This window comes from Pseudorca crassidens, chromosome 1 (assembly GCF_039906515.1).
Source record: "Pseudorca crassidens isolate mPseCra1 chromosome 1, mPseCra1.hap1, whole genome shotgun sequence".
Taxonomy (NCBI): Eukaryota; Metazoa; Chordata; class Mammalia; order Artiodactyla; family Delphinidae; genus Pseudorca; species Pseudorca crassidens.
This window is the reverse complement of record NC_090296.1, coordinates 92,179,098-92,206,841: the sequence shown is the minus strand read 5'-3', so window position 1 is coordinate 92,206,841 and position 27,744 is coordinate 92,179,098. Positions and strand designations below refer to the sequence as shown.

Genomic DNA, 27,744 nt, shown 5'->3' with positions numbered 1-27,744 from the left:
TGGCTATTGTAAATAGTGCTGCAGTAAACATTGGGGTGCATGTGTCTTTTTGAATTATGGTTTTCTCTGGGTATATACCCAGTAGTGGGATTGCTGGCTCATATGGTAATTCTATTTTTAGTTTTTTAAGGACCCTCTGTACTGTTTTCCATAGTGGCTGTATCAATTTACATTCCTACCAACAGTGCAAGAGGGTTCCCTTTTCTCCGCACCCTCTCCAGCAATTGTTGTTTGTAGATTTTCTGATGATGTCCATTCTAACAGGTGTGAGGTGATACCTCATTGTAGTTTTGATTGCACTTCTCTAATAATTAGTGATGTTGAGCAGCTTTCCGTGTGCTTCTTGGCCATCTGTATGTCTTCTTTGGAGAAATGTCTATTTAGGTCTTCTGCCAATTCTTGGATTGGGTTGTTTGTTTCTTTAATATAGAGCTGCATGAGATGTTTATATATTTTGGAGATTAATCCTTTGTTGATTCATTTGCAAATATTTTTTCCCATTCTGAGGGTTGTCTTTTTGCCTTGTTTATGGTTTCCTTAGCTGTGTAAAAGCTTTGAAGTTTCATTAGGTCCCATTTGTTTATTTTTGTTTTTATTTCCATTACTCTAGGAGGTGGATCAAAAAAGATCTTGCTGTGATTTATGTCAAAGAGTGTTCTTCCTATGTTTTCCTCTAAGAGTTTTATAGTGTCCGGTCTTACATTTAGGTCTTTAATATATTTTGAGTTTATTTTTGTGTATGGTGTTAGGGAGTGTTCTATTTTCATTCTTTTACACGTAGCTGTCCAGTGTTCCCAGCACCACGTATTGAAGAGACTGTCTTTTCTCTATTGTATGTCCTTGCCTCCTTTGTCATAGATTAGTTGACCATAGGTCCATGGGTTTATCTCTGGGCTTTCTATCTTGTTCCATTGATCTGTGTTTCTCTTTTTGTCCCAGTACCATATTGTCTTGATTACTGTAGCTTTGTAGTATAGTCTGAAGTCAAGGAGTCTGATTCCTCCAGCTCTGTTTTTTTCCCTCAAGACTGCTTTTGCTATTCAGAGTCTTTTTGTCTCCATACAAATTTTAAGATGATTTGTTCTAGTTCCATAAAAAATGCCAATGGTAATTTGATAGGGATTGCATTGAATCTGCAGATTGCTTTGGGTAGTAGAGTCATTTTCACAATATTGATTCTTCCAATCCAAGAACATGGTATATCTGTTGGTATCATCTTTAATTTCTTTCATCAGTGTCTTATAGTTTTCTGCATACAGGTCTTTTGTCTCCCTAGGTAGGTTTATTCCTAGGTATTTTATTCTTTTTGTTGCAATGGTAAATGGGAGTGTTTCCATAATTTCTCTTTCAGATTTTTCATCATTAGTATATAGGAATGCAAGAGATTTCTGTGCATTAATTTTGTATCCTGCTACTTTACCAAATTCATAGATTAGCTCTAGTAGTTTTCTGGTGGCATCTTTAGGTTCTCTATGTATAGTATCATGTCATCTGCGAAGAATGACAGTTTTACTTCTTCTTTTCCAATTCGTATTCCTTTTATTTCTTTTTCTTCTCTGATTGCTGTAGCTAGCACTTCCAAAGCTATGTTGAATAATAGTGGTGAAAGTGGACATCCTTGTCTTTTTCCTGACCTTAGAGGAAATGCTTTCAGTTTTTCACCATTGAGAATGATGTTTGCTGTGGGTTTGTCATATATGGCCTTTATTATGTTGAGGTAGGTTCCCTCTATGCCCACTTTCTGGAGTCTTTTTATGATAAATGGGTGTTGAATTTTGTCAGAAGCTTTTTCTGCATCTATTGAGATGATCATATGGTTTTTATTCTTCAGTTTGTTAATATGGTGTATCACATTGATTGATTTGCGTATACTGAAGAATCCTTGCATCCCTGGGATAAATCCCACTAGATCGTGGTGTATGATCCTTCTAATGTGTTGTTGGATTCTGTTTGCTAGTATTTTGTTGAGGATTTTTGCATCTATATTCATCAGTGATATTGGTCTGTAATTTTCTTTTTTTATAGTGTCTTTGTCTGTTTTTGGTATCAGGATGATGGTGGCCTTATAGAATGAGTTTGGGAGTTTTCCTTCCTGTGCAATTTTTTGGGAGAGTTTGAGAAGGATGGGTGTTAGCTCTTCTCTAGTTGTTTGATAGAGTTCACCTGTGAAGCCATCTGATCCTGGACTTTTGTTTGTTGGAAGATTTTTAATCACAGTTTCAATTTCATTACTTGTGATTGGTCTGTTCATATTTTCTGTTTCCTCGTTCAGTCTTGGAAGGTTATACCTTTCTAAGAATTTGTCCATTTCTTCCAGGTTGTCCATTTTATTGGCATAGCGTTGCTTGTAGTAGTCTCTTAGGATGCTTTGTATTTCTGTGGTGTCTGTTGTAACTTCTCCTTTTTCATTTCTAATTTTATTGATTTGAGTCCTCTTCCTCTTTTTCTTGATGAGTCTGGCTAATGGTTTATCAATTTTGTTTATCTTCTCAAAGAACCAGCTTTTAGTTTTATTGATCTTTGCTATTGTTTTCTTTGTTTCTATTTCATTTATTTCTGCTCTGATCTTTATGATTTCATTCTGCTAACTTTGTGTTTTGTTTGTTCTTCTTTCTCTAGTTCCCTTAGGTGTAAGGTTAGATTGTTTACTTGAGATTTTTCTTGTTTCTTGAGGTAGGCTTGTATAGCTATAAACTTCTCTCTTAGAACTGCTTTTGCTGCATCCCATAGGTTTTGGGTCGTCGTGTTTTCATTGTCATTTGTCTCTAGGTAGTTTTTGATGTCCTCTTTGATTTCTTCAGTGATCTCTTGGTTATTTAGTAATATATTGCTTAGCCTCCATGTGTTTGTGTTTTTTACGTTTTTTGCCCTGTAATTGATTTCTAATCTCATAGCATTGTGGTCAGAAAAGGTGTTTGATATGATTTCAATTTTCTTAAATTTACTGAGGGTTGATTTGTGACCCAAGATGTGGTCTATCCTGGACAATGTTCAGTGCACACTTGAGAAGAAAGTGTAATCTGCTGTTTTTGGATGGAATGTCCTATAAATATCAATTAAATCTATCTTGACTGTTGTGTCATTTAAAGCTTCTGTTTCCTTATGTATTTTCATTTTGGATGATCTGTCCATTGCTGTAAGTGACGTGTTAAAGTCCCCCACTATTATTGTGTTACTGCCGATTTCCTCTTTTATAGCTGTTAGCAATTGCCTTGTGTATTGAGGTGCTCCTCTGTTGGGTGCATATATATTTGTAATTGCTATATCTTCTTCTCGGATTGATCCCTTGATCATTATGTAGTGTCCTTCCTTGTCTCTTGTAACATTCTTTATTTTAAAGTCTATTTTATCTGATATGAATATAGCTACTCCAGCTTTCTTTTGATTTCGATTTGCATGGAATATCTTTTTCCATCCCCTCACTTTCAGTCTGTATGTGTCCCTAGGTCTGAAGTGGGTTTCTTGTAGACAGCATATGTATGGGACTTGTTTTTGTATCCATTCAGCAAGCCTGTGTCTTTTGGTTGGAGCATATAATCCATTCACCTTTAAGGTAATTATCGATATGTATGTTCCTGTGACCATTTTCTTAGTTGTTTTGGGTTTGTTTTTGTAGGTCCTTTTCTTCTCTTGTGTTTCCCACTTAGAGAAGTTCCTTTTAGCATTTGTTGTAGAACTGGTTTGGTGGTGCTGAATTCTCTTAGCTTATGCTTGTCTGTAAAGCTTTTGATTTCTCCATTGAATCTGAATGAGATCCTTGCCAGGTAGAGTAATCTTGGTTGTAGGTTCTTCCCTTTCATCACTTTAAGTATATCGTGCCACTCCCTTCTGGCTTGTAGAGTTTCTGTTGAGAAATCAGCTGTTAACCTTATGGGAGTTCCCTTGTATGTTATTTGTCATTTTTCCCTTGCTGTTTTCAATAATTTTTCTTTGTCTTTAATTTTTTGCCAAGTTGATTACTGTGTGTCTCGGCATGTTTCTCCTTGGGTTTATCATGTATGGGACTCTCTGAGCTTCCTGGACTTGGGTGGCTCTTTCCTTTCCCATGTTAGGGAAGTTTTCAACTATAATCTCTTTAAATATTTTCTCTGGTCCTTTCTCTCTCTCTTCTCCTTCTGGGACCCCTGTAATGCGAATGTTGTTGAGTTTAATGTTGTCCCAGAGGTCTCTTAGGCTGTCTTCATTTCTTTTCATTCTTTTTTCTTTATTCTGTTCCACAGCAGTGAATTCCACCATTCTGTCTTCCAGGTCACTTATCCATTCTTCTGCCTCAGTTATTCTGCTGTTGATTCATTCTAGTGTAGTTTTCATTTCAGTTATTGTATTGTTCGTCTATGTTTGTTTGTTCTTTAATTCTTCAAGGTCTTTGGTAAATATTCCTTGCATCTTCTTGATCTCTGCCTCCATTCTTTTTCCGAGGTCCTGGATCATCTTCACTATCATTATTCTGAATTCTTTTTCTGGAAGGTTGCCTATCTCCACTTCATTTAGTTGTTTTTCTGGGGTTTTATCTTGTTCCTTCATCTGGTATATAGCCCTCTGCCTTTTCATCTTGTCTATCTTTCTGTGAATGTTGTTTTTATTCCACAGGCTGCAAGACTGTAGTTCTTCTTGCTTCTGCTGTCTGCCCTCTGGTGGATGAGGCTATCTAAGGGGCTTGATGGGAGGGACTGGTGGTGGGTACAGCTGACTGTTGCTCTGGTGAGCAGAGCTCAGTAAAACTTTAATCTGCTTGACTGCTGATGCATGGTGCTGGGTTCCCTCCCTCTTGGTTGTTTTGCCTGAGGCTACCCAACACTGGAGCCTACTTGGGCTCTTTGGTGGGGCTAATGACAGACTCTGGGAGGGCTCACACCAAGGAGTACTTCCCAGAACTTCTGCTGCCAGTGTCCTTGTCCCCATGGTGAAAAAGAGGTACCCCCTGCCTCTGCAGGAGACCCTCCAACACTAGCAGGTAGGTCTGGTTCAGTCTCCCCTGGGGTCACTACTCCTTCCCCTGGGTCCCGATGTGCACGCTACTTTGTGTGTTCCCTCCAAGAGTGGAATCTCTGTTTCCCCCAGTGCTGTCGAAGTCCTGCAGTCAGTTCCCACTAGCCTTCAAAGTCTGATTTTCTAGGAATTCCTCCTCCTGTTGCCGGACCCCCAGGTTGGGAAGCCTGACGTGGGGCTCAGAACCTTCTCTCCAGTGGGTGGACTTCTGTGGTATGTGTTCGCTAGTCTGTGAGTCACCCACCCACCAGTTATGGGATTTGATTTTACTGTGATTGCGCCCCTCCTACCATCTCAGTGTGGTTTCTCCTTTGTCTTTGGATGTGGGGTATCTTTTTTTGGTGAGTTCCAGTGTCTTCCTGTCGATGATTGTCCAGCAGCTAGTTGTGATTCTGGTGTTCTCGCAAGGGGGAGTGAGAGCACGTCCTTCTACTCCGCCATCTTGGTTCCTCCTCACATAAGTTTGTTTTCTATGTCCGTGAGTCTATTTCTGTTTTGTAAATAAGTTCCTTTGTATCATTTTTCTAGATTCCACATATAAGTGATGTCATATGATATTTGTCTTTCTCTGTCTGACTTACTTCACTTAGTATGATAATCTCTAGGTCCATCCATGTTGCAAATGGCATTATTTCATTCTTTTTTATGGCTTAGGAATATTCCATTGGGTACATACATCCCATCTTTATCCATTCATCTGTCGATGCACACTTAGTTTGCTTCCATCATATGACCCATTTTCTAATATGTAAAGTAATTCTTATTAAGAGTCCCCGTGGACCATTTGTATTAATAGGAAGCAAAGAGTAGGGTCAGTTGCCCACGTGGCTGGCAGTAGAGTTAGGGTAGAGACAGAAAGCTGGCATCTGTCTCTGAGTGGATTTTGTCCATAGACATGTATTGTTTCGTTGCACAGTGTTTTTAAAAAATTGAATCTGTATTTAAAGATTAGAAAATTTCATGTAGTAATCCAGAATTTCTGACCTGTCTTGAAACATCCTAAGCCTGGGCCACATGTGGCGTGTGTCTGCACATGGCAGCAAGTGGGCTGGAGCTGGGCAGTGGCTCTCCCGTCCGAGCTGGCCACAGTCCCTCCCGCCCCCCACCCCCTCCTGACATGGGCTTGTGCACTTGGACCTGCCAGCTTCATTCTTGTAAATTCTCTGCCAAGTCACTGAGGGCACTGGAGTTTGTGACTCTTTCCAGGGTTTCTGGATTTTGACAGGGGCCTTCACCAACAATTGTTGGTGGCAAGGGTGGGGCGTGAGGATTTTCTGTTACTTTGTGAACTCACAGCATGAGGTTTTCACTACCTTGATGGCTTTTGGGTAGTTCACTGTAATTTAGCTACTGGGATTTTTGAGAGGATCAGTTTAAGTTGTTACTATAGTAGATTTTAAAGAAGGAGAAAACATAATATGACAGGTGATTTTTTTCATTGGAAAAGATGGGTAGGGTATTAGAGAGAACGTACTGCCAGGTGTGTTGTGTGGTGAAAGTTTTAAAGGGGGTATTAGTTAAGGAGGCAGTAAATTCTAGATGATATAGAACAGGGGTCCTCAATCCCCAGGCTGTGGACTGGTACTGGTCCATGGCCTGTTAGGAACCGGGCTGTACAGCAGGAGGTGAGCAGCGGAACAGCAGACGAAGCTTCATCTGCCACTCCTCATCATCCCCCATCACCCACATTACCACCTGGACCACTCCCCGCCACCACCCGCTCCATGGAAAAATTGTCTTCCATAAAACCAGTCCCTGGTGCCAAAGCGGGCTGGGGCCCGCTGCTATGGACGATAGCCAGTGGGATCACTTCTTGGTAGATTATGTGCTGGGGTAGGGTAGGGAATTTCCAGAGTAAAAGGTGCTCTTAAGAGGTGAAGTATCTAAGAATGAGTGTTTCTAGCAGAGTGGAAGAAAAGAATATTTAGCTAACTTGACTCTAATGTGATGATTATGGGTCATATTAATAAAAATTGTTTCATGTTAGTAAAAAGTATTTTTACCTTTTTTAAAAAAAATTGCTACAAGGGAAGAAGTGAGATCAGAGGTTAGAGAGTTTCAGCAGTAAAATTCAGAACTATTCATAAAAATTCAGCTGTGTGTATGTTTTGTCAAAGCAAGTTAAAATAATAAATTGGCTGATCACACCTAAGTTCGTTTTCATATCCAGAAGCCTTTTCCACTTCCTCAGTCTCCCTGACCCTACGAGAACAGAATAGTTTACAGCCTTAAGTGGTTAAAGAAAAGAACGGTCTTTTCATGCCTGCCTGGTTGGTAGCTTTGGGATTGCCAGGTGGATTTAGTGTTAGTAGTAGGCTAATACACATTGCTTTCTCTACTTAATGAATCGCTTTGTATTTAATTCATTTATGTAGGTGGAATGCTTGCATCACAAGGATGGGCTGTAGAGCTGGCTAAGCAGGCCGTTTCTGACTCATAGGCTACCCTGCTAAGGATTTGTGAGATCCCCTCTCTGTAAATGGCAGAATAATCCTGATTTTGACCATCTAGTGTGAATGGCCAGTTGCTAATACAATATGCTTTACCAAACTGTTCGGTTTGGCTGCTTTGGGATCAGCTGGGGTGTTGTCCACACTTGCCCATAAGTCAGTGAATAAGCCATAGTGAAATTCCAACCTCCATGCCATCCTAATTAGCAGCTCTGCAGTGATGATCTGGACTTTTGCGTTTCTATTCCCTCCATTGTTTGCATTGAAGAGTAAATGGAGAATGCATTTAATCTTCGGAAAGGGAAAGGATTTAGTAAAGTGATTCAGTATTCAGAGGACATTTAGACCAGTGGAATCGCAAGCCACAGACCACTACAGATAGACCCATATTTTGAGACAACCTCCAAGAATTTTGCAGAAAAGTAAGGCACTATAATTATTTCTAAGTCGCTACAGTTCTAAATGGTCTATTGGTAAAAACTTGACCACTGTGTTCCAAGGCATAGCAAAGAAATGCATAACCCACAGCCTCACCCAGTGTTTCACCGGAAACTCCATCTCCTCCACAGTAAACAGAGCAAATTAGGGTGCAGGTGAGAAAGGGTGAGAATACCATGGAGATATAGTATCATAGTAATTAATATTCATATCACTCATTTTCCTCACAACTTCTTGGAGCACGTTACTTTGAGAACTGCTGATGTAACAAGAAGGACATCTACTAAGTAGACCTCATCCAAAGTACTCTAGGCAAACTTCTACTTGTAAAGCTGGCCCAGAGAAGAGGACTTCAAAAGTTTTTTCATTAACTCATTCATAATGTAACAATATGATTTTGCAAAATATTTTTCACCTAAAGTTACTATACTTTGCAATTTCATCATTGAATATTACAGACATATAGTTGTTGTTGTCACTGCAGTTGCTGTAAGCTTCAAAGTTACTGATAAAGCCACAGTTTAAGGCTGAGTATCACTTGGGATCTCAGTTTGCTGGTGTGTACCTGTACTTTCTGCAGTGTCACCAGAAGTAGCTCTGGGATTATTGCTTGGTTCTAGATGGTAAAATTATGTATGTAAGTATGTATTTTGGAGCTGGTGGTTTGGGGCAGAAGTACTTAGTAATCTGTGCTTATCAAGATAATACTTGCTGATGATCCTTCATTGAGTGACAATATTATTTGAAGCCTGCAAAATGATCTTGAGTAGAAAGGTAAGCGGTTTGAGTAGCAGATGGCAGACAGACACTTGCACCTGGGAATACTGATTTGAGTCTCTCTTAGTTTTTATATCAGTACTTCTCTAGTAGAATAATAAGCTCAATTGAGCTTGGAATTGTGTATTTTAGAGGTTAGGCTTTCTATTGCATAGCCTTTCTTCCACTTTTAACTGCCTTGTTTGATGTTACTTCTGGAAACATTTTTGATATTTTGTCCCCACTAGGGGGAGTTGTAAGGCTAGCATTTGTTTACATTTTATACAATATTATTTGACTTATTTAGTGGAATTTTCTTGTCGTCACGTAAGAAAAGCAAAGAAACAAATGGTTGAGTGTTCATATTGTATTTTTTTGTTCCTGTCATATTCTGTTTTCTTTTATCAATTTCTTATACTTTATCTCGATTGTGCCTTTGAACTGTTTCCCATAATATATAGGTATTTTTAGAGACTGTCACAGTGGGGACAAAAACACTGAACTCTCTCTGCCAGACTGACGCTTGCTCGTATACAGACAGGTAGAAGCTTGTCTTCCAGTGACTGACTGAATGTCATGTGGAAGAAGATAGGAGTGGGAATGGAGAGATTCAGGTTCCGGTGCTGCCCGTGGGACTGTAACTCTCACTTTCATGGGCATGCCCCTGACCTTCTCTGGGCCTTGGTGTGCTCACATTTAGAAGGAGAGGTTTGGCTTGGAGGAGCTCCAGTGTTCATTCCAGGCCTAAAGTTCTATTACGTGTCACCTGCAGTGTAGCAGGTATTTGTCTAGTAAATGTTGCCATGTTTCTTTTTCAGATGTGTGGCAATCTAGGCAAAGTCTTCCCCACTAACATTGTAAAATTTGTTATAACTAATGGAATGGGTTAAAAAAAAATTCCATGCATAGTGTAATTCATAGACTAAAGCTCTAGCTGTCAAGGTTTTTGGCCCTTTGCCAGTCCCATGTTGGGCCTTTTCAAGGATGTTTTTAACTTGGCTGTGAGGCTAAAATGAAGATTCTACTTGGTGTGTATCCATGAAAGCATTATTTAATAATTCATATTTTAAAATATCAGGATCTTTTCATCAGTGTACTTGTTGGGTAACCTGTTCAAAACACAGATGAATGTTGACCACTCCATTTGCTGCTCTTCTCTGGGGAGAAGATGTATTGTATGGTTTGTAATCTGAGAACTCTTGCTTTCATGAATATCAAGGATTATAGACTCTGAAGACAGTCTGTTTAGTTAATTAAAGCCGAAGAATCCCAACGAAAAGTTTACATGTTCTCCGTTTGACATTCCCCTCAAACTAGGCTTTTTGGATGTTCTATGTGGGTTATTGTAAAGTGTTTTGTTGCTGAAATTCTTTGAGTAAAATGCCCTCATTTTTTTCTTTATTTTTCGGGAACACATGAAGTAGTAAAGGGAGAGGAGTTTATAGAATAGTTTAGAATGCATTTCAGTAGGCGCCTTAGCAATGGTAAATTATCTTTTTTCTAGGGAAGGTATCTCTTTAATTATTAAACTCAGCTGATATTCAATAATATCCCACCAAGAAGATTGCATTTGCAACCAAAAAGCAGTATTTCTTCCAAATGTGATGAGTGGAATTAAATCTTGCCATTTATAAGGATTGCTATCATTGTCTTTGAATCCATATTTGGTAGTCTGGTGGATCTTTAATGAGGAAAATTTAGTTTCTAAAATTCTCTGTTTTGTAACATGTGTAAGTTGATATTGTAATTTTGTGTTTCATGGCACAAGGTTCAATGACCCAAAGAAAAATCTATTTGACAGTCTATATGAGGAGGGTACACTTTGATCCCAGGAATGGAAGCCTGGGGGGGCTGGGATTTTGTTCTGAATGGCCTCTCTCTGCCCTCAAAGTTATGGAAACCAAGGAATATGGCCCAGCTATGCCAAAGAACTTGATGGAGAAATTTTTTGAATGTGAATGAAATGATTTAAAAATGTTAGTACAGGTGTAAAATATTCTATAAAACACTAAATACAGTAGGGATTATTTTGCTACTTGATAAGTTTACCTGTGGATCCAGAACCATTTTGATGAACTTACTGCTTATGCTCAAATTAATCTTCCTCCATTGATGCCAGTTTGATTAATTTTGTGGTGTCACAAAGAAAGCTACAAGAACTGCTTAATTATTGTGTAGCTTTTTCTGTCTCTGTGAGGGGGGAAAAATGTACTGTTTAGATGTGCCTGTCAAGGTTCCTCTAAACTATAAGGCTATGTACTTAACCTCACTGAAGGTTTAGAAGAAAATATTCTTTCTGTACAGGAGTCCTTACGTGATGTAAGTACAAAACATTCATTTTGGTTTTTTTCCCTGTGTTATACGTGGGTATACTCTTTTTTCCGTAAATATCTCATAGATTTTTTTTTCTTAGTGAATTTTGTTTCTTTGTGAAATCATTTTGTTACCTTTCTCTTTAGTCACATGTGGTATACTGATATGTTGATGTGTTCTGTTTTGTTTTTAGTGTTTCTTATTCTTTATATCTTTGGATCAACTCTAATACAGCTAATTCTCAAAATGATTTTTCAGTTACCTTTGTGAGCAAGTGATCAATAAGTCAAGGTCTTGGTTAATATCAGTATCATGATAACTTTTCATTGGACTAGAATATTTTTCTCTTGTTGCATCTTTAAAGAACCAAATGGACTGAGAATACCTGTAAACAAACAATCCAGTGAATGTTAGAAATATGTGGGTGAGGAAGCGTCCCCCTTCCCCACCTCGTGGACCCCACTTCCACTCCCAAATTTGACTTCACCAAAACTCAGTTAACAGTTGGGGCATTCCTTTCAGACCTTTCTTAGAATATTTTTATTTAACTTTCACCATATGCATTTTATTTAAGAACATTTGTTGATTATGAATGTAATACCCAGATATGTTATATAGCTACATTTCATTTCTTTTATTCTAATGGCAGAGAAATTGGGGAGGGGACCTTCCATAGACTAAGAAGCAGCTCATTTTTTTTTCCTCCAGGGATTTATAGAGTATTTAATATCTTTAAACTCACTCATCGCATAATTTTACAGGATTGATTTACACACTGTGGAGGGACTCGGTCAGCTTACTAATCTAACTGGTGCTTAACTTTTAAAGAGAAGTCATTACAAGCAGTCTGTTGACTCTTTAGTGACATAATATTTGAATCTTATTATTACAAATTTTAAGCCATTATATTGAGATTTGAAGAAAGACATTTATAGATATTGAAGTTCAACAAATTAGACAATTCATTTGTCTCTTTATCACGGTTTATCTTGAAACTTGAGTGAATTTATCTAGTTGTTATAAGAGAGAATACTAAAGATGTAATTTTTCTAGGAAAATGGAGAGCAGAGTCATGTGCTTTTAGAGTCATGCTTTTGACAGTGCTTTATCTGTAACCCCCTGAATCTTACAGCTTCTTTTTACTCAACTGTTTATAAGAGCCAACCATTGTATATCTTTTCATCATTGGAACTGGACGGATGTCTACCGATTAGTCACTCCCCAAGAGGTTTCTATCACATTATTGAGCTTTTAAGGGCTTCTAGGCCACCTGCTGCTGCTGCTACCCTTATCACCTGGGCAAAGCACATCTGGCTACTCAGATTCCCTCAGGGGGTGTCTGATTGTCAAGTTCTCCAGGTCTGATTACTGGTAGAATCCATAACATGATACAACATGATACAGTGATCATACCATTATTATGACTTGCTGTGTTTGCCTAAAGAAATTTGAAAATCCTGTTGTATGTGTACTTGAATCTAAGACCTTTGTAGAAGAAGGTAAAGCCTTCTAATATAAATCCTGATGTTTATGTGTTTCCCGTTCCCCAAGTGAAATGATGAACGTAATTCCTGTGGAATTTAAGACGTTGATTACATAGAGAAATTAGGAACTTCTTTGACTTCTACAGTCAAAATCACTCGTTGCAAGGCAGCTTTGGTTTGGCATCTTGTGTTTAAGCCAATGTGATATTGACGCTGACCTTCCTGTCTCAGTTGCAGCAGTTACTCACAGACCTTCCTCACGATATGCTGGATGATGATGACCTGTCCTCCTCCGAACTCCACTATTCGTACTGCAGTGAGGATGGCAGAGAGGAAGAGTAAGGACCCCAAATCCCTTTCCCTTGTATATCACAATTCTATGTCTTTTTCTTTAGATTCTCTTGCAGGCAATAATAATGGATATGATTGTAAAATTGTAGACTAATTCTTAAACTTTCAGAAGAAGTTTGGAGGGAAAACACATTAAAATCTTGGGGTTCTTTGTGATGTGTATGTCCAAATAAATGATAGGCTCTAATCTAAAGTATTGATTTTTTCTCAAGACCACATCATTCTGAGCAATTGGCGATGAACTGGAATGAGCATCAAGTGCTGCCTAAATCTCCAAGTGTAAATGTAAGTATCTGGTGTGATAATGACTTTGATGAGGGTGGGAACAGATCTTAGTGCTTTTCTTTTACTCTTGTTATCTAATAGGACTACAATGAGATTCGGGATGTGTATATTGGAGAGAAAAGGGGCAACGGCTGGGAAGAGAATCAAAGTAGAACTGAAGACCAGCATCCTGGGTATCATCCTGAAGGAGGTGGAGATGAAGGCGGTAGTGGTTATAGCCCTCCGAGTGAATATGAACAGACTGATTTATATGACCTTCCTGAAAACTTTAGGCCATATGCCAGCGGTCAGAGGCAGGAATTTAACAGCCAACCAACCAATGTAATCACATTTTCTGATCCTCAAAGGAATCATTTTCAGGTATTGTAAGAACTTGACTTTACTTTCAAGAATTTGTGTATGTGTGTACACGCATTTGCTGTGTGTGTGTCATTAAGAAATATTCGTAAGTGCAACAGTAAGACTTAAGTACAAATATTGCTGAGAGTGCATTTATTCAGGCTCATGCTGAATTAGTCATGCTGTTTTCTGTTTACAATCTAAGTAATCTTAAATGAGAATTTTAACATAGAGACTTTGTGGAAACAATTAAACATTAAAAGTTAAGTTTGTCAAAGAATAGCCATCTCCATTTATTGCTGCTTCTGGCTTCTACCATTTACTATGCTCCAGTGAAAAGCTACGTTCAGGTATCCTGATATAGTTTGAAAGCGGTTAATCCTAGATGACACCAGTCAGTTACCTTGATTGTCTACCTCATCACCCTTATCACAGATTTTGGGTCAAATGCTTCAAAGCTGATATCTGTTTTGTGATGATATAGCAGTAGACAGGATGAATGTTGAGGAAAGAAACACTTATTTTTCCTCCCTGGGAGAGTTTGATGAAGCAAAGCCTTAGGATGCAGTTAGCTTCTTCTTAGACTTTCTCAATGACAGTGAATGCCTCATTTTGCCAATAGATATTCTGTGTCACCTGATGACAGGATAATTTTCTGGTCCTTTTAAGGTGGTCATTTTCTCTTCCATCTCTATAAAATGTTATTCATTCCACAAAAGTTATTGAGTATTTATTACATATGAAGCATTGTATCACGTTCTTGTTATTGCATATGCATATTGCATATGTATCTTGTTATTGCAATCTTACTGGAATTCTTGAGTGTTATTTATGGAATTGGCCCCATTATATGCTCAAAAGTACAATTGCAGGCTTTCAACGAACAGTGTTAAATAACAATAAGTGCTATTTTTAAGCAAAGATGTATGTATAAAGTTTGTAATTGTACCACAATTAAGTTCTATAGCAAAACTGAGTTGTCTAATTCAGATAATTTTTGAAGCAAAGACCAAATCCTAATTGTCAATTTCGTTTATCATCTTGTAATAGCAATTTGGTATGTCACAAGGTCCCAGTTGTGAAGCTTTGGAATCATATAAAGTGACATATAAACCTTATCAGTCTTCTGCCCAGAATAATGGCTCACCAGCCCAGGACGTCGCAGGAAGTGACACATTTGAAGGCCTGCAACAGCAATTTTTAGGAGCTAGTGAAAGTAGGTATCAAGTTTATATTTATTTCTTAATCACATAATTGGAGAGCTTTGAGCACTTTGAGCATGTTCAAGAATTATTATTATTTTTAAGTATGATAATGGAATTTTTTTAAAGAGTCCTATTTTAAGAGATATATTCTGAAGTATTAATGAATAAACTGATAATGAAGTCTAGAACTGACTTCAAATATCATGTTGTTGGGGGGTAAGTTTGGGTGGGGATATAGGTAAAGCAAGACTGGCCATGAATTCACAATCGTTGAATCTAGGAGACAGGTTCATGGGATTCATTGTATTCTCCTCTCTACCTTCTTATATATTTGAAATTTTCCTTAATGAAAAATTAAAATAAATTTTCTCAGCTGTATTATATTTTAGTCATTTTACTTGGTTAAGACTTCATTAACTTCATATATTTTTTTAACTGAAATCTAATTTGGAAAGTGAAATTAGTTTTCCTTTCAATCTTAGATTTTTCGTTATATAGAAATGTAAGTCAACCACTATCTTAATTTTTTTTTTGGTTTTTAGAGTTTTACTGTATTAGGTAACTCTTATATAAATTACTTTATACTCAAAATTAAAACTAGACTTACATCTCAGGTTTAGTCATGTGACACTTGCCAAAATAATTTCTTTTACATAGTGTATGTATCAATATGAATGAGAAAAGTGCTACTAGAAAATTTTGAGGAGATCTAAACATTCAAAACCAAACTTGTACCTGACTAACCTGAATCAGTGTTTTCATATGTCCAACTTTTGTTATCATACTCTGGCATGTGAAATGACTTCCAGTTATTGTGCGTGTTGAAGAGCCACTGTGATTCTAGAGTGTGACAGCAGGTTTTTTCTTTGTTTTACATTTAAGAAGCAGGGGAAAGTCATACTGGATATTCTGGGGTTCTGGCACTGTGCCAATGAGAAAACTGGACTTAGTGGCCCTAACTTCATGGTGCTGCTTCCATCTCATGCTTAGACTACAGGATAGTTACGGGGGAGGCGGCCAGAATGCCCTTTCCCCCAGGGAGTCATCAGCAAATGTGCGGGGGTAGCCTCTCTTTCTCCTGAGTTTTTGTGGAAGTGGATAGTGTGTATGGCATAACTGTTTTGGAGTTGAGTAAATAAGTAAGTATCCCAACAGTGGCCTGATATCTTGGCGTTACTCTTTCAGTTCTGCTGTGTTCAGTTACATTTATAGCTCCTGGTTGTTATGCGTATATCACCTTTCATCACTTCCTTAACAGTCTGCATTTTATCACATTGATTTATTTTTTGTTTAAGTCAGTTACACATTTGCCTAAATTTGACATTTGGAAGTTAATTAAATAACTTAATGGTAGTGCCTAATTTAGTGATTGTAGCTTCTTAGTAACAGTAGTTTAAAAAATTGAGTTTGAAGAGAGGAGTGGCTTGTAGACTGTGTTTATTCCTGGGCTAGCCCTGTTCTAAGGCCCAAGAGGAGTTTGACTTGTAACAGAGTTTTCAGTCTTCAATTTTTGGGGGTTTAACCATGTCTTTTTTTAAACAGAAGACTGTTTTATTTGTTAGCATGTAGAAGCATTGTTCTTTTAGGAAATGAAAAATATTTGTCATTGTGTAGTTGAAGGATTATCCTTCTCCTACAAATCACGTTTTTCTTTTTTTCCCCCAATGATTTTTAAGTGGTCCTTAAAATGACTTTGTTTCTGAAAGAAGACCTCAAAATTCTTTATTAATCTATTCTTTAATTTATTAATTCAGCAGTTCTGTGCCAGTATAAATATGCATTCATTCCTGCTTAAAATAAAAGAGTTTAAGAAGGATGTCTAGAAATTTTCTTTGAAAATGGTTTTATAGAAGTTGATGTACTTTTATTTTTTCAATTTTATGAAAGTATGGAACTCTATTCCTTTGCAATTGATATATACTTCCTTTTCTTTTTCTTTCTTTTTTTTTTTTTTCCTGGCCATGCCGCACAGCTTGCAGGATCTTAGTTCCCCAACCAGGGATTGAACCCATGCCCTCAGAGGTGAAGGCGCGGGGTCATAACCACTGGACCTCCAGAGAATTCCCTATACTTATTTTTCATTAGCCAAAATGGTAGCGATTCAGAGTTATACACCAAACTAGTGACTTTTCAAACTTTTCTGGAAGTGACCATAGTAAGAAGTACAATTTTTACATTGTGATGTGGTCTATAATATTTATCTATATAAATATTATGTAAATGAAACAGAAGTTTCACATAATAATACTGATTTCTACTACATGATATACTCTGATATATTCTATTTAATCTTGTTACCAAACCAAAACTTGGGTCTGCTCGCCCAAGTGTAGTAAAGCCAATCTACTGACACCGGGTTGTGGTGAGGGAAAGTGCAGCATTATTGTAAGGTGCCATTCAAGGAGTTCGGGCTTTCTGAGCATCAGCTGTCCCGGACTTCTTGTACGGCACCTCACAATAAACGCTGCACTTTCCTTCACCAGAACCTGGCGTCAAAAGATTGACTTTACTACACTTGGGTGAGCAGACCCAAGTTTTGGTTTGGTAACATTTTTTATTAAAAATGCTAGTCACAATCTGCTGAATTGATTTCATGATACTCTGATGAGTTGTATTTGCAGTTTGAAAAACATTGTCCTAAACATTGTCTTAAATGACCACAAATTTATATTTTGCTATGCTTTTATCTAATAAATTGTCTTTAATTCCAAAGCAGACTCTGTAGAAAATATGCAGATTATTCAACTACAGGTTCTTAACAAAGCAAAGGAGAGACAACTAGACAATTTAGTTGAAAAGTTAGATGCAAGCGAACGTCAAATTAGATATCTGAATCACCAGCTTCTGCTAATAAAAGGTAAGATGACAACTGTTGGGTGCTGTCATGTATGAGGTCAGTTGAGCTAGATAGATTGTTTCCAATGATCTCATTTCAAATAAGAAGCTTAGAGAGGTTGACGTACTTGGTCAGCGGCTCAGAGTGAATTAGTCAGCACAAAACGAAAATCTAGGACTTTTGACCCATTGCCTTGGATTTCTCTCCAGATTTGAGGTCCTCATTATTTCCCTTCTTTCTATTCTGTTAGGATCAGTGAACATTATTTAAATATGCTGATAGCATTCCATCCTAAAAAGTTGTTGTATCCTTACATGGTTTACCTCCAATTCCCAAAGAGACTTGTGTTTAGTTTGCAGTACATTTTCTGAGCCTACAAATTAGCCTAATGTTTTAATCCAAGTAAGAGTTTGTGATCCTGAACTGCTTTGGGAGTGCCAAGGAGAAAATGCAGTCATCTCTGGGAGAAGCACATAGTGTAAACACAGATTTCAAATTATAATTGCTTACTCTTCATGCTCTCTGTAGTTTTGGTCAGTGTTGAACTTTGCTTTGTAGAATAATTTTGTGACTGAACTCCAGCTCATTTCAGACTTGATAGTGAAAAGATCTCTTTCTGTAATGCTCATGAAATTTATTTTGTGAGAACTTGTGAACTGTTACAATAACGTATGTGGTAAGAATATAAGATTAGGTGAATTTAAGCGTTCATTGCAAGTATGTATAGAAAGTAATTTGTCCTCAGATTCCTTCTTCGATTAGCAGGTGTTTGTCATATCTATGTAGCTTCTCAAGTAACAAATGCTGAAATGATTGTTAGGGGACCTTTTGGTCCTCAAGGGGATACATTAAGACTTTTGAAGAGAGTGGTTCCTGTTCTGCAAAAAAAAAAAAAAAAAAAAAAATTTTGGTGTCACTCACATTCGTTTTTGAAACCTTTCTAAGAAGTTTTCTCGAAATCAAGTGAATTTCATTATCTGAATTGAATTAAATACTACAACATTTATGTGATATAGATCTGATATTTGATAGAGATTGTGACAATTAGGGTCCCTCTACAGTATAGGGTCCCTCTACAGTAACATATTATTTATATAAAAATTTTAAATACTCTAGATGAAAAGGATGGTTTGGCCCTCAGCCTTCGAGAATCACAGAAACTCTTTCAGAATGGAAAAGAAAGAGAAATTCAGCTTGAAGCACAAATAAAAGCACTGGAGACCCAAATACAAGCATTAAAACTCAATGAAGAACAGGTAAATATTTGATCTTCATTACTTATGGTAAACAGCTGTTTCTTCCAATGAAATGTTAGTTACTTAACGTTTGGTGTTGTGGGACTGAATTTAGAACTTTGAAGTTTACACCTTCTTCTACCATAAGCCTACATTCCTTTCCCTTTCCTTGGAGGAATGGGTCTCCCATCCACCTAGTCATCTATACACCAGAAATCGGGGGGCGGTGAGACCTCAGCTCCTCTGCTCCCCTTCATCCAATCAGCCACTGTGTTCTGTTGGGTCTCTTCATTTCTGTCTACATGTCCCTAATTCAGGATTTTACCATTTTTGCAAAAGTCTCTTAACTAGCCTGTAATGTTTTACCCCTTCTCCTAACTCTTTCATCTGGCCATCTGAGTAATCTTTCTAAAGTACAGTTGTAGTTATATCTTTCCCTTGCTTAAAGCCTTTCAATGACCCTGCTTTACTTGCGGGGTGAAGTATGGTGTTGAGATGACTGTCTGATCCTTCCCTTTTTCTTCTCTTACTCTTCTCAAACTTTCCTCAAACTCAACAGTCTGTCTGTTGTTTTTATGTACTCATATGTACTGTCTCCTGTCTCTGGAATGCCCTTTCCTCAACACACTGCTATTTCATGAACAAGCCCATGCTCAAGTGTTTTCTTTTCCTAAGTCTTTCCTGTTTTCTTCCCCAAGCCACATGATCACATCTGTTATAACAGATCTAGAACATCTTGAAGGCAAGAACGGGTGGCCCTCATCTTAGTAGCCCCACCATAAGCCCACTGCCTGGCACATAATAGGTGGTCAGTACAGTGTTCAAAACTGACCTAACCTGTGTATTTCTTTTTCTTTATGTTTCTCTGTTCTTGCCCTGGTACTGTCATGAGTGTAGCTTTATGTTGTGTTTTGGAATTTGGTAAACAAGGGCTACCCGTACTATTCTTAAAATATTTAGTAGCTCTTTTTCACATTTTTTCTTCTAGATCTTGCAAATCAACTTCTCATGCTTTATAAAAAATCTTGTTGGGATTTTGATTAGTGAGACGTTGTATTTACCATTTTATGGATGGTAACCAAGTCTTGGAGAGGTCAAATTACTTTTCCAGGATTACAAAGCCAGTTACTGACAAAGCATCAGAACCTAAATTTTCTAACCCCAACAGACTTGCCTCGAAAGTGGTGGCACATTCTTTGATTAATGAGATGGGTGGCCATTTGACTGTGGGAAATAGTCGCAAGTCATTGGTAACCAAGCCTGGTGGTGGGTGATTCATGAGAGTAATACCATTTTGGTGGTTAAAAATGAAAGTGACTTGGTTTTAGATGAGATTTGTGGCTAGTTCTGGATGGTTAAGTGGAAAAGGTTAAAGAATGTTGTCTCATGTCTGGTTTCTTCTCGTCCTTAAGCTCTCAGCTAAAAACAGAGAGGACTTCCCATCCACCTTACATGTAAAGTAGCCTATTGCTTCACATTCTTACTCCCCTTCACTGTGTCATATTTTATCACTCTATTTAAAAAATATCTGAAATTATCTCTTTTGTTTACTTGTTATTGTCTTTCTTTTTTTTTTTTTGCGGTATGCGGGCCTCTCACTGTTGTGGCCTCTCCCATTGCGGAGCACAGGCTCCGGATGCGCAGGCTCAGCGGCCATGGCTCACGGGCCCAGCCGCTCCGCAGCATGTGGGATCTTCCCGGACCAGGGCACGAACCCGTGTTCCCTGCATTGGCAGGCGGACTCTCAATCACTGCGCCACCAGGGAAGCTCTTTTCTGTCTTTTCTCACCAGAAAGTAGTAGGACTTTAGACCTTGGCTGTTTTGTCATCATGTCCTTAAGTGCTTGGAACCCTGCCTGGCACAAAGTGTCCACCTTATTTACTGAACAAATGAATGAATGTCTTAAGCAGTTAAAGTGGTATTTGGATAAATAGGCAATCTCTGGAACAGAATGAAGAAGAGGCCTCATTTGAAATTTTAATTTTTGTGTGTAATATAGATTATCATCATTTTAAACTTGTTGAAAAATGGTAGTTATTAAAGAGTTGAATTGCTTTTATGTCGTAACCTACATAATCTTTTGGTAATCTTTTTATAAGTTAGAAATTACATTTATAAAAAATAAAGTAGCATAAATTAAAAAGCAACAGAATCACCAAGTATATTAGTTTTCTATTGCTGCTGTAACAGATCACCACAAACTTAGTGGCTTAAAACAGCCCAAATTTATTACCTTACAGGCAGAAGGTCAGAAGTCTGACGTGGATCTCATTGGGCTAAAATCAAGGTGTCAGTAGTGCTGTGTTGCTATCTGGAGGCTCTAGGGGAGAATACTTTTTTTTTTTTTTTTTTTGCCTTTTCCAGCTTCTAGAGGCCACCTGCATTTCTTGGTGTATGGCTCATTTCCATCTTCAGAGACAGAAGTTACTGGTTCTGACTTTTCTGCCTCAGTTTTCCTCATTTAAGGACCCTTCTGTGTACATTGGGTCCACCCTAGTAATCCAGGACAGTCTCCTTATTTTAAGGTCATCTGATTAGCAACTTTAATTCAGTCACAACCTTAATTTCCCCTTGCCATGTAACATAACATATTCACAGGTTTCAGGGGTTAGGACATGGGCATTGTTTGGGAGCCATTATTTAACCTGCTACACAATTATTTCATAACAGCTGTACAGTTACAGTTTTCAAAACTTCCATTTTAGTAAGTGACCATTGACAGGTGTCATCAGTCTCTCAGGAAACAGTTGTCATTTATCTATGACCTAACAATTGGATTTCCCCCTACACTTGGAGCAAAGAGGGATGCAAACAGCACTGGGACCGGTATAGAAGCAGCAGATTCCTTGCCTGGTACCTATGTTGCCATCATTTGCGCAAAATCCTCTTTCACTGTCCTCGAACAACTACAGATTTTTTTTCTCCGTGAATAATGTTTCCAGCAACCATGGGCCTGGTGGGTCCCAGCTAGGAAAGTCTTAAGGAACTAGAGCCACCATGGGGAGACCCTTTCTTCTCTACTTTCATTTTAATTAAGCGTGGTTGATTTTTAGAGTTAAAATTCATAAAGAGAGCACAGAGTCAAAATACCGTAAGCATAGGTGTCCTGTGTGTATTTACTAGATGATTAAGAAGTCCAGAACAACTGAAATGGCTCTGGACAGCCTGAAGCAGCAGCTGCTGGACCTGCGTCATTCGGAATCACTTCAGCGTGCGAGGGAGCAGCATGAGAGCATCGTCATGGGCCTCACAAGGAAGTATGAAGAGCAGGTGCTGTCCTTGCAAAGGAAATTGGATGCTACGGTTACTGCACTTAAAGAACAGGTTGGGATGATTTCAAATGAGCAACTGTTACAAACAAGTAAAGCTGGTTATTTTTTATAACTGACATTTTGCAATGCATCATATAGAAATGCTGGTTGTTTGCAGTAGGTGTATGAGTATAATTTAAAAGTCCAAAGAGTTTTATCTATGAATATGCCTTCAAGACATACTATTGGAAATCCTTCCTCTTATAGGATTGGTTAGTACTTTCTCAGTTCTCACATTACTAGTTCTTCGTTTGTCGAGTATTTGTGCATATTGTTCATATGACCTAGAAAAATCCGGACTGAAAGGAAGGAGTGTCTGGGAGCTGGCCTGGACTTGAGAGGTTGTCCTGGGAGCTAACCAGGAGGAGAAGGCTTTTCTTGGGTCTCCCAGTGTTTTGGTTATTAACCTGTCAATAAAGATTGTCTAGATCTTGGGAGAAGAGTTAATTTGGAGAATAGTGTAATCAATAGGGAAGAGATTCTGATCTAAAATCATTTAGATATGAAACTCGAGCATATTTCACAGTTTTTATTTCACCTTTGCCCCAAAGAGAATAAAATGTTGTAAGCTGAGGGTGAGTCAGATAGTGGGTTTGCTTGTGCTCCAAAACCCCAGGGAATCAGTTGAATGAATAACATTTCAGAGATCATTTTTCTCAATGTAATTTCAGAATTAATTTAACCCAAGGAAAGAAGAGAAGAATAATAAGATGTGAGGGTCTGGAAAATCCCACCACACTTAAAATTCACACTGATTTGGGTTGTTCTTTCTTATTTATACAGCTGACTCTAAATTTTTCCATGATTTAGTTAGAGCTATATAAGATTGTGTTAGTGGCAATAATAATTGTATACCATTTCATTTTATTTTACTTTCATATGTGTTTATGTTTTTATTAGACTTATTTTCCTACATAAGGTTTTTTATTCTTTTTATGTAGAAAAATATTGTGAATTTGATCAGTGTGAAGGATATATACGGGTGGGGAAAGACAAAGCCTGTGACAAATTATTAAGTCTACTTTATATAATATTTTAAACAAATGGAATTTGAGATATGGTTTTACTAAGCTTGTCTGTGTTTGGGTAGCAGCATGAAAGTTGGACGGGGAGAGTGGTGCCTCCTTGCATGACGAGAGGAGTGGAGTCTGGTGGCTTTTCCATGCTGGGTTGAGGATCTCTCCATTCTCTGCTGATGTGGGCACAATTACACAGGGACAGGCTGGGAGCAATTCCTAGTGTGTTCAACCCCTGTGCCTGCTCCATTCTCTTTTCTCACCTCCCCCATCCCCTCAATAGAAGAACCCTAGACTAGAACCCTAGACAGAACAAAGTTTTAATTCTGTGCTGGCTGGGCTTCAGACCCCTGAACCATACGCTGAAGTTACTGATTAAGGCCTTTTCCACTGTTGCATTCTGTGAGTGATTTTTCTTTTCTTTTCTTTTTTTTTTTTAAATGGAGCATAGCATAGCACTGATGTTAGCTTCTGCTTATAGTTGTATAACTGCTTTGCAAAGTGGTTGATTCCAAAGTGCCTAGGGTTTTTCCTTTCTGGGAATGTTTCCTCTGGTATCCCTTTTGTGCTGTCAATTTGCTATCAGTTGGCTCAGCATTTTATATATATATATATATATATATATATATATATATATATATATATTTTTTTTTTTTTTTTTTTTTTTTTTTTTTTTTTTTTGCGGTATGTGGGCCTCTCACTGCTGTGGCCTCTCCCGTTGTGGAGCACAGGCTCCGGACGCGCAGGCTCAGCGGCCATGGCTCACAGGCCCAGCCGCTCCGCGGCATGTGGGATCCTCCCGGACTGGGGCACGAACCCGTGTCCCCTGCATCAGCAGGCGGACTCTCAACGACTGCGCCACCAGGGAAGCCCTAAATTGCATAGTTTTATGAGTATAATCTGTTTCCCTGAACTTGTCAACAGGAAACAGAGTGGCTTAATTGATTGTTGCCTAAGACACTTTCTTTCCCTGTCCCTGTCCATGTAGCTTGTGGGGATCTTAGTTCCTTGACCATGGATTGAACCCGGGCCGTGGCAGTGAAAGCCCAGAATCCTAACCACTAGGCCACCAGGGAACTCTTAATTTATTGTTGCATATAGTCAAATTATTGCCATGGTCTGCCTCTTCTTTGTAATGGTTTTCATAACTACCTTTTGTTGAACTTTTTTTGGCCAGTTCTCAGTCTCTTGTAAAAGCTATTGTGGCCTCCCTGGCACATAAATGTTAGTTGTCCCCCACCTCTTGCACACACATTCACACTGTCATGAATATTAGCTCATTCGTTGTGTTTGCCATGTTACTTTGGTGCTTTAGAACCAAGCTTTTCAAGCTGGCCTCGGAATCAGCAGCAGTGTGCCAAGAGGTTTGCACGGTTGAATAAACATGGACCAATTTCCAGAAGCTTCATTTTGCTCAAAAATTTGGTAGAAAAACTTTAAAGCAAACATGACTACATTATGAAATAGAATACAAAATTCACATGAATTTTTAAGCTAAAAGAGGAGACTTCAGAGTCCCTTTCCTCTGCTTAAGGAGACTGTTAGTAGTATCCTTATGAGATGTATTTTCTATTTGTATCCTTAAGGCATTACTGGGCTTTAGATTATGCTATAAATCAGGCCCCACATGCCTTCTCTCTGCTTCAAAGTCCTTTCTTGATATTCCTCTTACTACTTATTTTCCTCAGGCTTTTTCAGGTAACGTCAGCCAATTACCTTAATTTACTCCTCTGCCTCTCACATGTGCTGCTGTTGGCTTGGAATTCAGCCTGTGTAGCCCTTTTTGAATGAGGGGTGATGATTTCTTCTACCTGGGAATGGGATTCCCATGGCTCATTACTTCCAAACACAGTTTCTTTTTGTAGACATTTGAATATATTATATACATGCTCTGGATTTTCTATATATTTCCATACACTCACACATTTATCCTGTCTGTTTTTCTTTGACATTTTTCAAGTGTTTTTTGGTCGCACTCCCTACGTATAAGACACTGCACAGGCACCTTCAAAGAGACTATTAAGAGAAATAAGACATGTAAAAGGTAGAAAGAAAAACATGAGAGAAACAGATCAAGTTTAAAAGAAGTTCAGAAGAGGGAGAGATAATTTTTGGCTGTTCAGAATAGAATGAGCTTTTGGCTGTTCAGCACAGAGTGAGTTTCCATGTGTTTGTCTGTATCCTTGCTGACTTGGGATACAAACTCCATGGTTCAAAGTGGTCTGCCTCAATATGTATACATACAGTTATACTGAGACTATAAAATGCAAATAAGCATGTAATACATTTCCTTTGGCTTGAATAGAATCTAGTTTTAGAACAACAGTGCCTTGTGCATATAGAGCAGAGAGGGACTTTGGAAGCCATCAAATTCAAATTCAACGTTTATTATCATAATTACAAAAGAAAAAACAGACTGAGAAGTTGATGACTTGATCGTTATAAGTGTGTTCTTCTGACTCCCAGTCCTGTGCACTTGACCTTGTAAAAGAGGTGATCCTGCCAGGTGATGATTTTATATTTGACTTAAAATCCAAGTATGTAAGATCATAACTGTTAGTTTAATATTTAATAACTAACTGATCATGAAAATGACTTCTTGGACACTTTTTCTATTTAGGAAGATATTTGCTGTCATTTGAAAGATCAGGTTAAACAACTGGAAAGGAATCAAGAAGCAACCAAATTAGAAAAGACTGAAATCATTAACAGATTGACGAGAAGCCTGGAGGAGAGCCAGAAGCAGTGTGCCAACTTGTTGCACTCAGGTCGGTGTCTGCGTGAGCGGTGGCTCCCCAGAAGGCTAGTAGAAATATCTGGAGAGCACACAGTAGGATCCGTGAGTTAAATCCAGAAAAGACAGAAAAGATCATTGGTGACAAAATTTGTTTTAACATCGTTACTGGTATATATGTATGGAGGTGTGGTGTATTTTCATTAGATAATTTGGAAAACCCAGACAAGTATAAGGTAGAAAATAAAAATAGCCAATAATCCTACTACCCAGAGATAACTGTTGTTAATGTTTAAATGTATTTCCTTCAAGTGAAATGAACACACACATACAGACAATTCCCTGCTTCTGTACACAGTATATTTTAAAATAAATCAAAGCTGAATGTGAAAAAATTGAACAATAAAATATGTTAAGATAGGTTCTATACCTGAAAGCTAAAAATGGTCATGAAATCCCACTATATTTTGCTTTTAGACTTGATCTTTGATCATATAGTTCTATCCTTTTATATAACTTCTTTAATTTTTCTTTTCTTCTAAGTGGAGTAGCCACTTACCTGGTCAGTTGAAGCCCATAAGTTACGTTTTTGTCACGCTTAAGATTTCTAGTATGGTCTTCGTGGTATTAAGTTTGAGGCATATGCTTCCTGTCACTTTCAGTAGTACTTTTATTTCTTATTTAATAAAATGATATGAGAGTAAAATGCAATAAAAGAATCAAATGTTTATATAAACACTACTGTACAGACAAAACTGCCTGGTTTGCTGGTGAATAGCTCACACTGAAGATAGCTCAGTGATCATTCATCAACTGATATATGAAAGTCAGACCTTGGCATATGATGTCAATCACACTGTTGATACAATGTATGTAAGAATGGGTTATTCAGAAGTTGAAAAGACTGTCTAAATGTGTGTGTGTGTGTGTGTGTGTGTGTGTGTGTGTGTGTTTTGGTGGAGGCAAAATTTTCATCATACTCCATTTAGGTCCCACCTCTGTGTTCAGTTTTGTATCCTTTTGTTTCACATGGCATTACTTAGCCTTTTCCCTTGCCATTAAAGACTTTGAAAATATGATTTTCTTTTGTTGCATTATATGCCATCATTACTTAACCACTTTCCAGATGCTCATTTTCTTTTGAGGAAATCCAATAAAGTCCTTTTAAAATGGGAACCTTTTAACCATTTAGAATATTAGGTTACTAGAGCTTCAAAAGTACAATACCAATATGCTTCTTGTACATGCAGAGGTGGGGTGGTGGAAATAAAAGAACTCAGAGAGAAGCGAAAGGCAGCAAGATGTAGTCTTCTTATTAGACGGTAGAAATGGTTTCCAAAGAATTTTTGCTCTGGCTTTCTGTGAGCTGGAATGTTCTGCTCCTATTAAAGGACTTGTGGAGTGTTAAGGTCTGTAGACGTGGCTGATTTGATTCATGGCAAAGTCACAGTAGCCTCTGTCTTCAACTTCCCAAGGACCTATGGGGAGCCATACTAAATCTGGGAAATGTCTGCACCAGACCTATGCCTTCTGGGTCCTACGAGCTGTACCTTTGTGCTCCTAAAAAGGTAGTTAAAAGGTAATAAAGCAGAGCTCCACCTTCTGTAGCCTCAGTGGATTCAGGTTCTTCTGTACATCACAGGCACTTTGTCCCTTTACATCTGGTGTATTCTATGATTCTTTCTCCCACAGGCTCAGTACAGGAGGTCGCTCAGCTCCAGCTCCAGATGCAGCAGGCACAAAAGGCACATGCTATGAGTGAAAACATGAATAAGACTTTGCAAGTGAGTGTTGCCACTGGAAAGAGACTCCATGGGTAACTGAATTAGGCGTTGGTTACATCACCTTTCTGAGCCTGGACTTTCTCTATATAAAAGAGGTGGCTGGACCGTCTCCAGTCCAGCCCATGGGAGTTGTTCACAACCTCACCCACACATCTAGATAGTCAGGCCCAGGTCTGTCCAACTGCAGAGCCAGGGCCCAGCCCCTTCCTTCGCATGG

General features: G+C 38.2%; 1 protein-coding gene across 4 annotated transcripts in view; it reads left to right on the top strand.

Moving 5' to 3' along the window:
• The window catches only part of CEP152 (centrosomal protein 152), a 96,692-nt gene that overhangs the window by 9,001 nt on the left and 59,947 nt on the right, over window positions 1-27,744 (top strand). For 2 of the 4 annotated variants that reach the window (XM_067746306.1, XM_067746287.1), the window contains exons 3-11: window positions 12,662-12,768; window positions 12,994-13,066; window positions 13,148-13,426; window positions 14,456-14,621; window positions 17,327-17,467; window positions 18,563-18,702; window positions 21,806-22,006; window positions 25,630-25,777; window positions 27,436-27,527. In XM_067746306.1, the coding sequence (XP_067602407.1) occupies window positions 12,662-12,768; window positions 12,994-13,066; window positions 13,148-13,426; window positions 14,456-14,621; window positions 17,327-17,467; window positions 18,563-18,702; window positions 21,806-22,006; window positions 25,630-25,777; window positions 27,436-27,527 (1,347 nt within the window). Of the gene's footprint in view, window positions 1-12,661; window positions 12,769-12,993; window positions 13,067-13,147; window positions 13,427-14,455; window positions 14,622-17,323; window positions 17,468-18,562; window positions 18,703-21,805; window positions 22,007-25,629; window positions 25,778-27,435; window positions 27,528-27,744 lie in introns of all 4 variants that reach the window. The other 2 variants (XM_067746295.1, XM_067746279.1) reach the window with 1 other exon arrangement.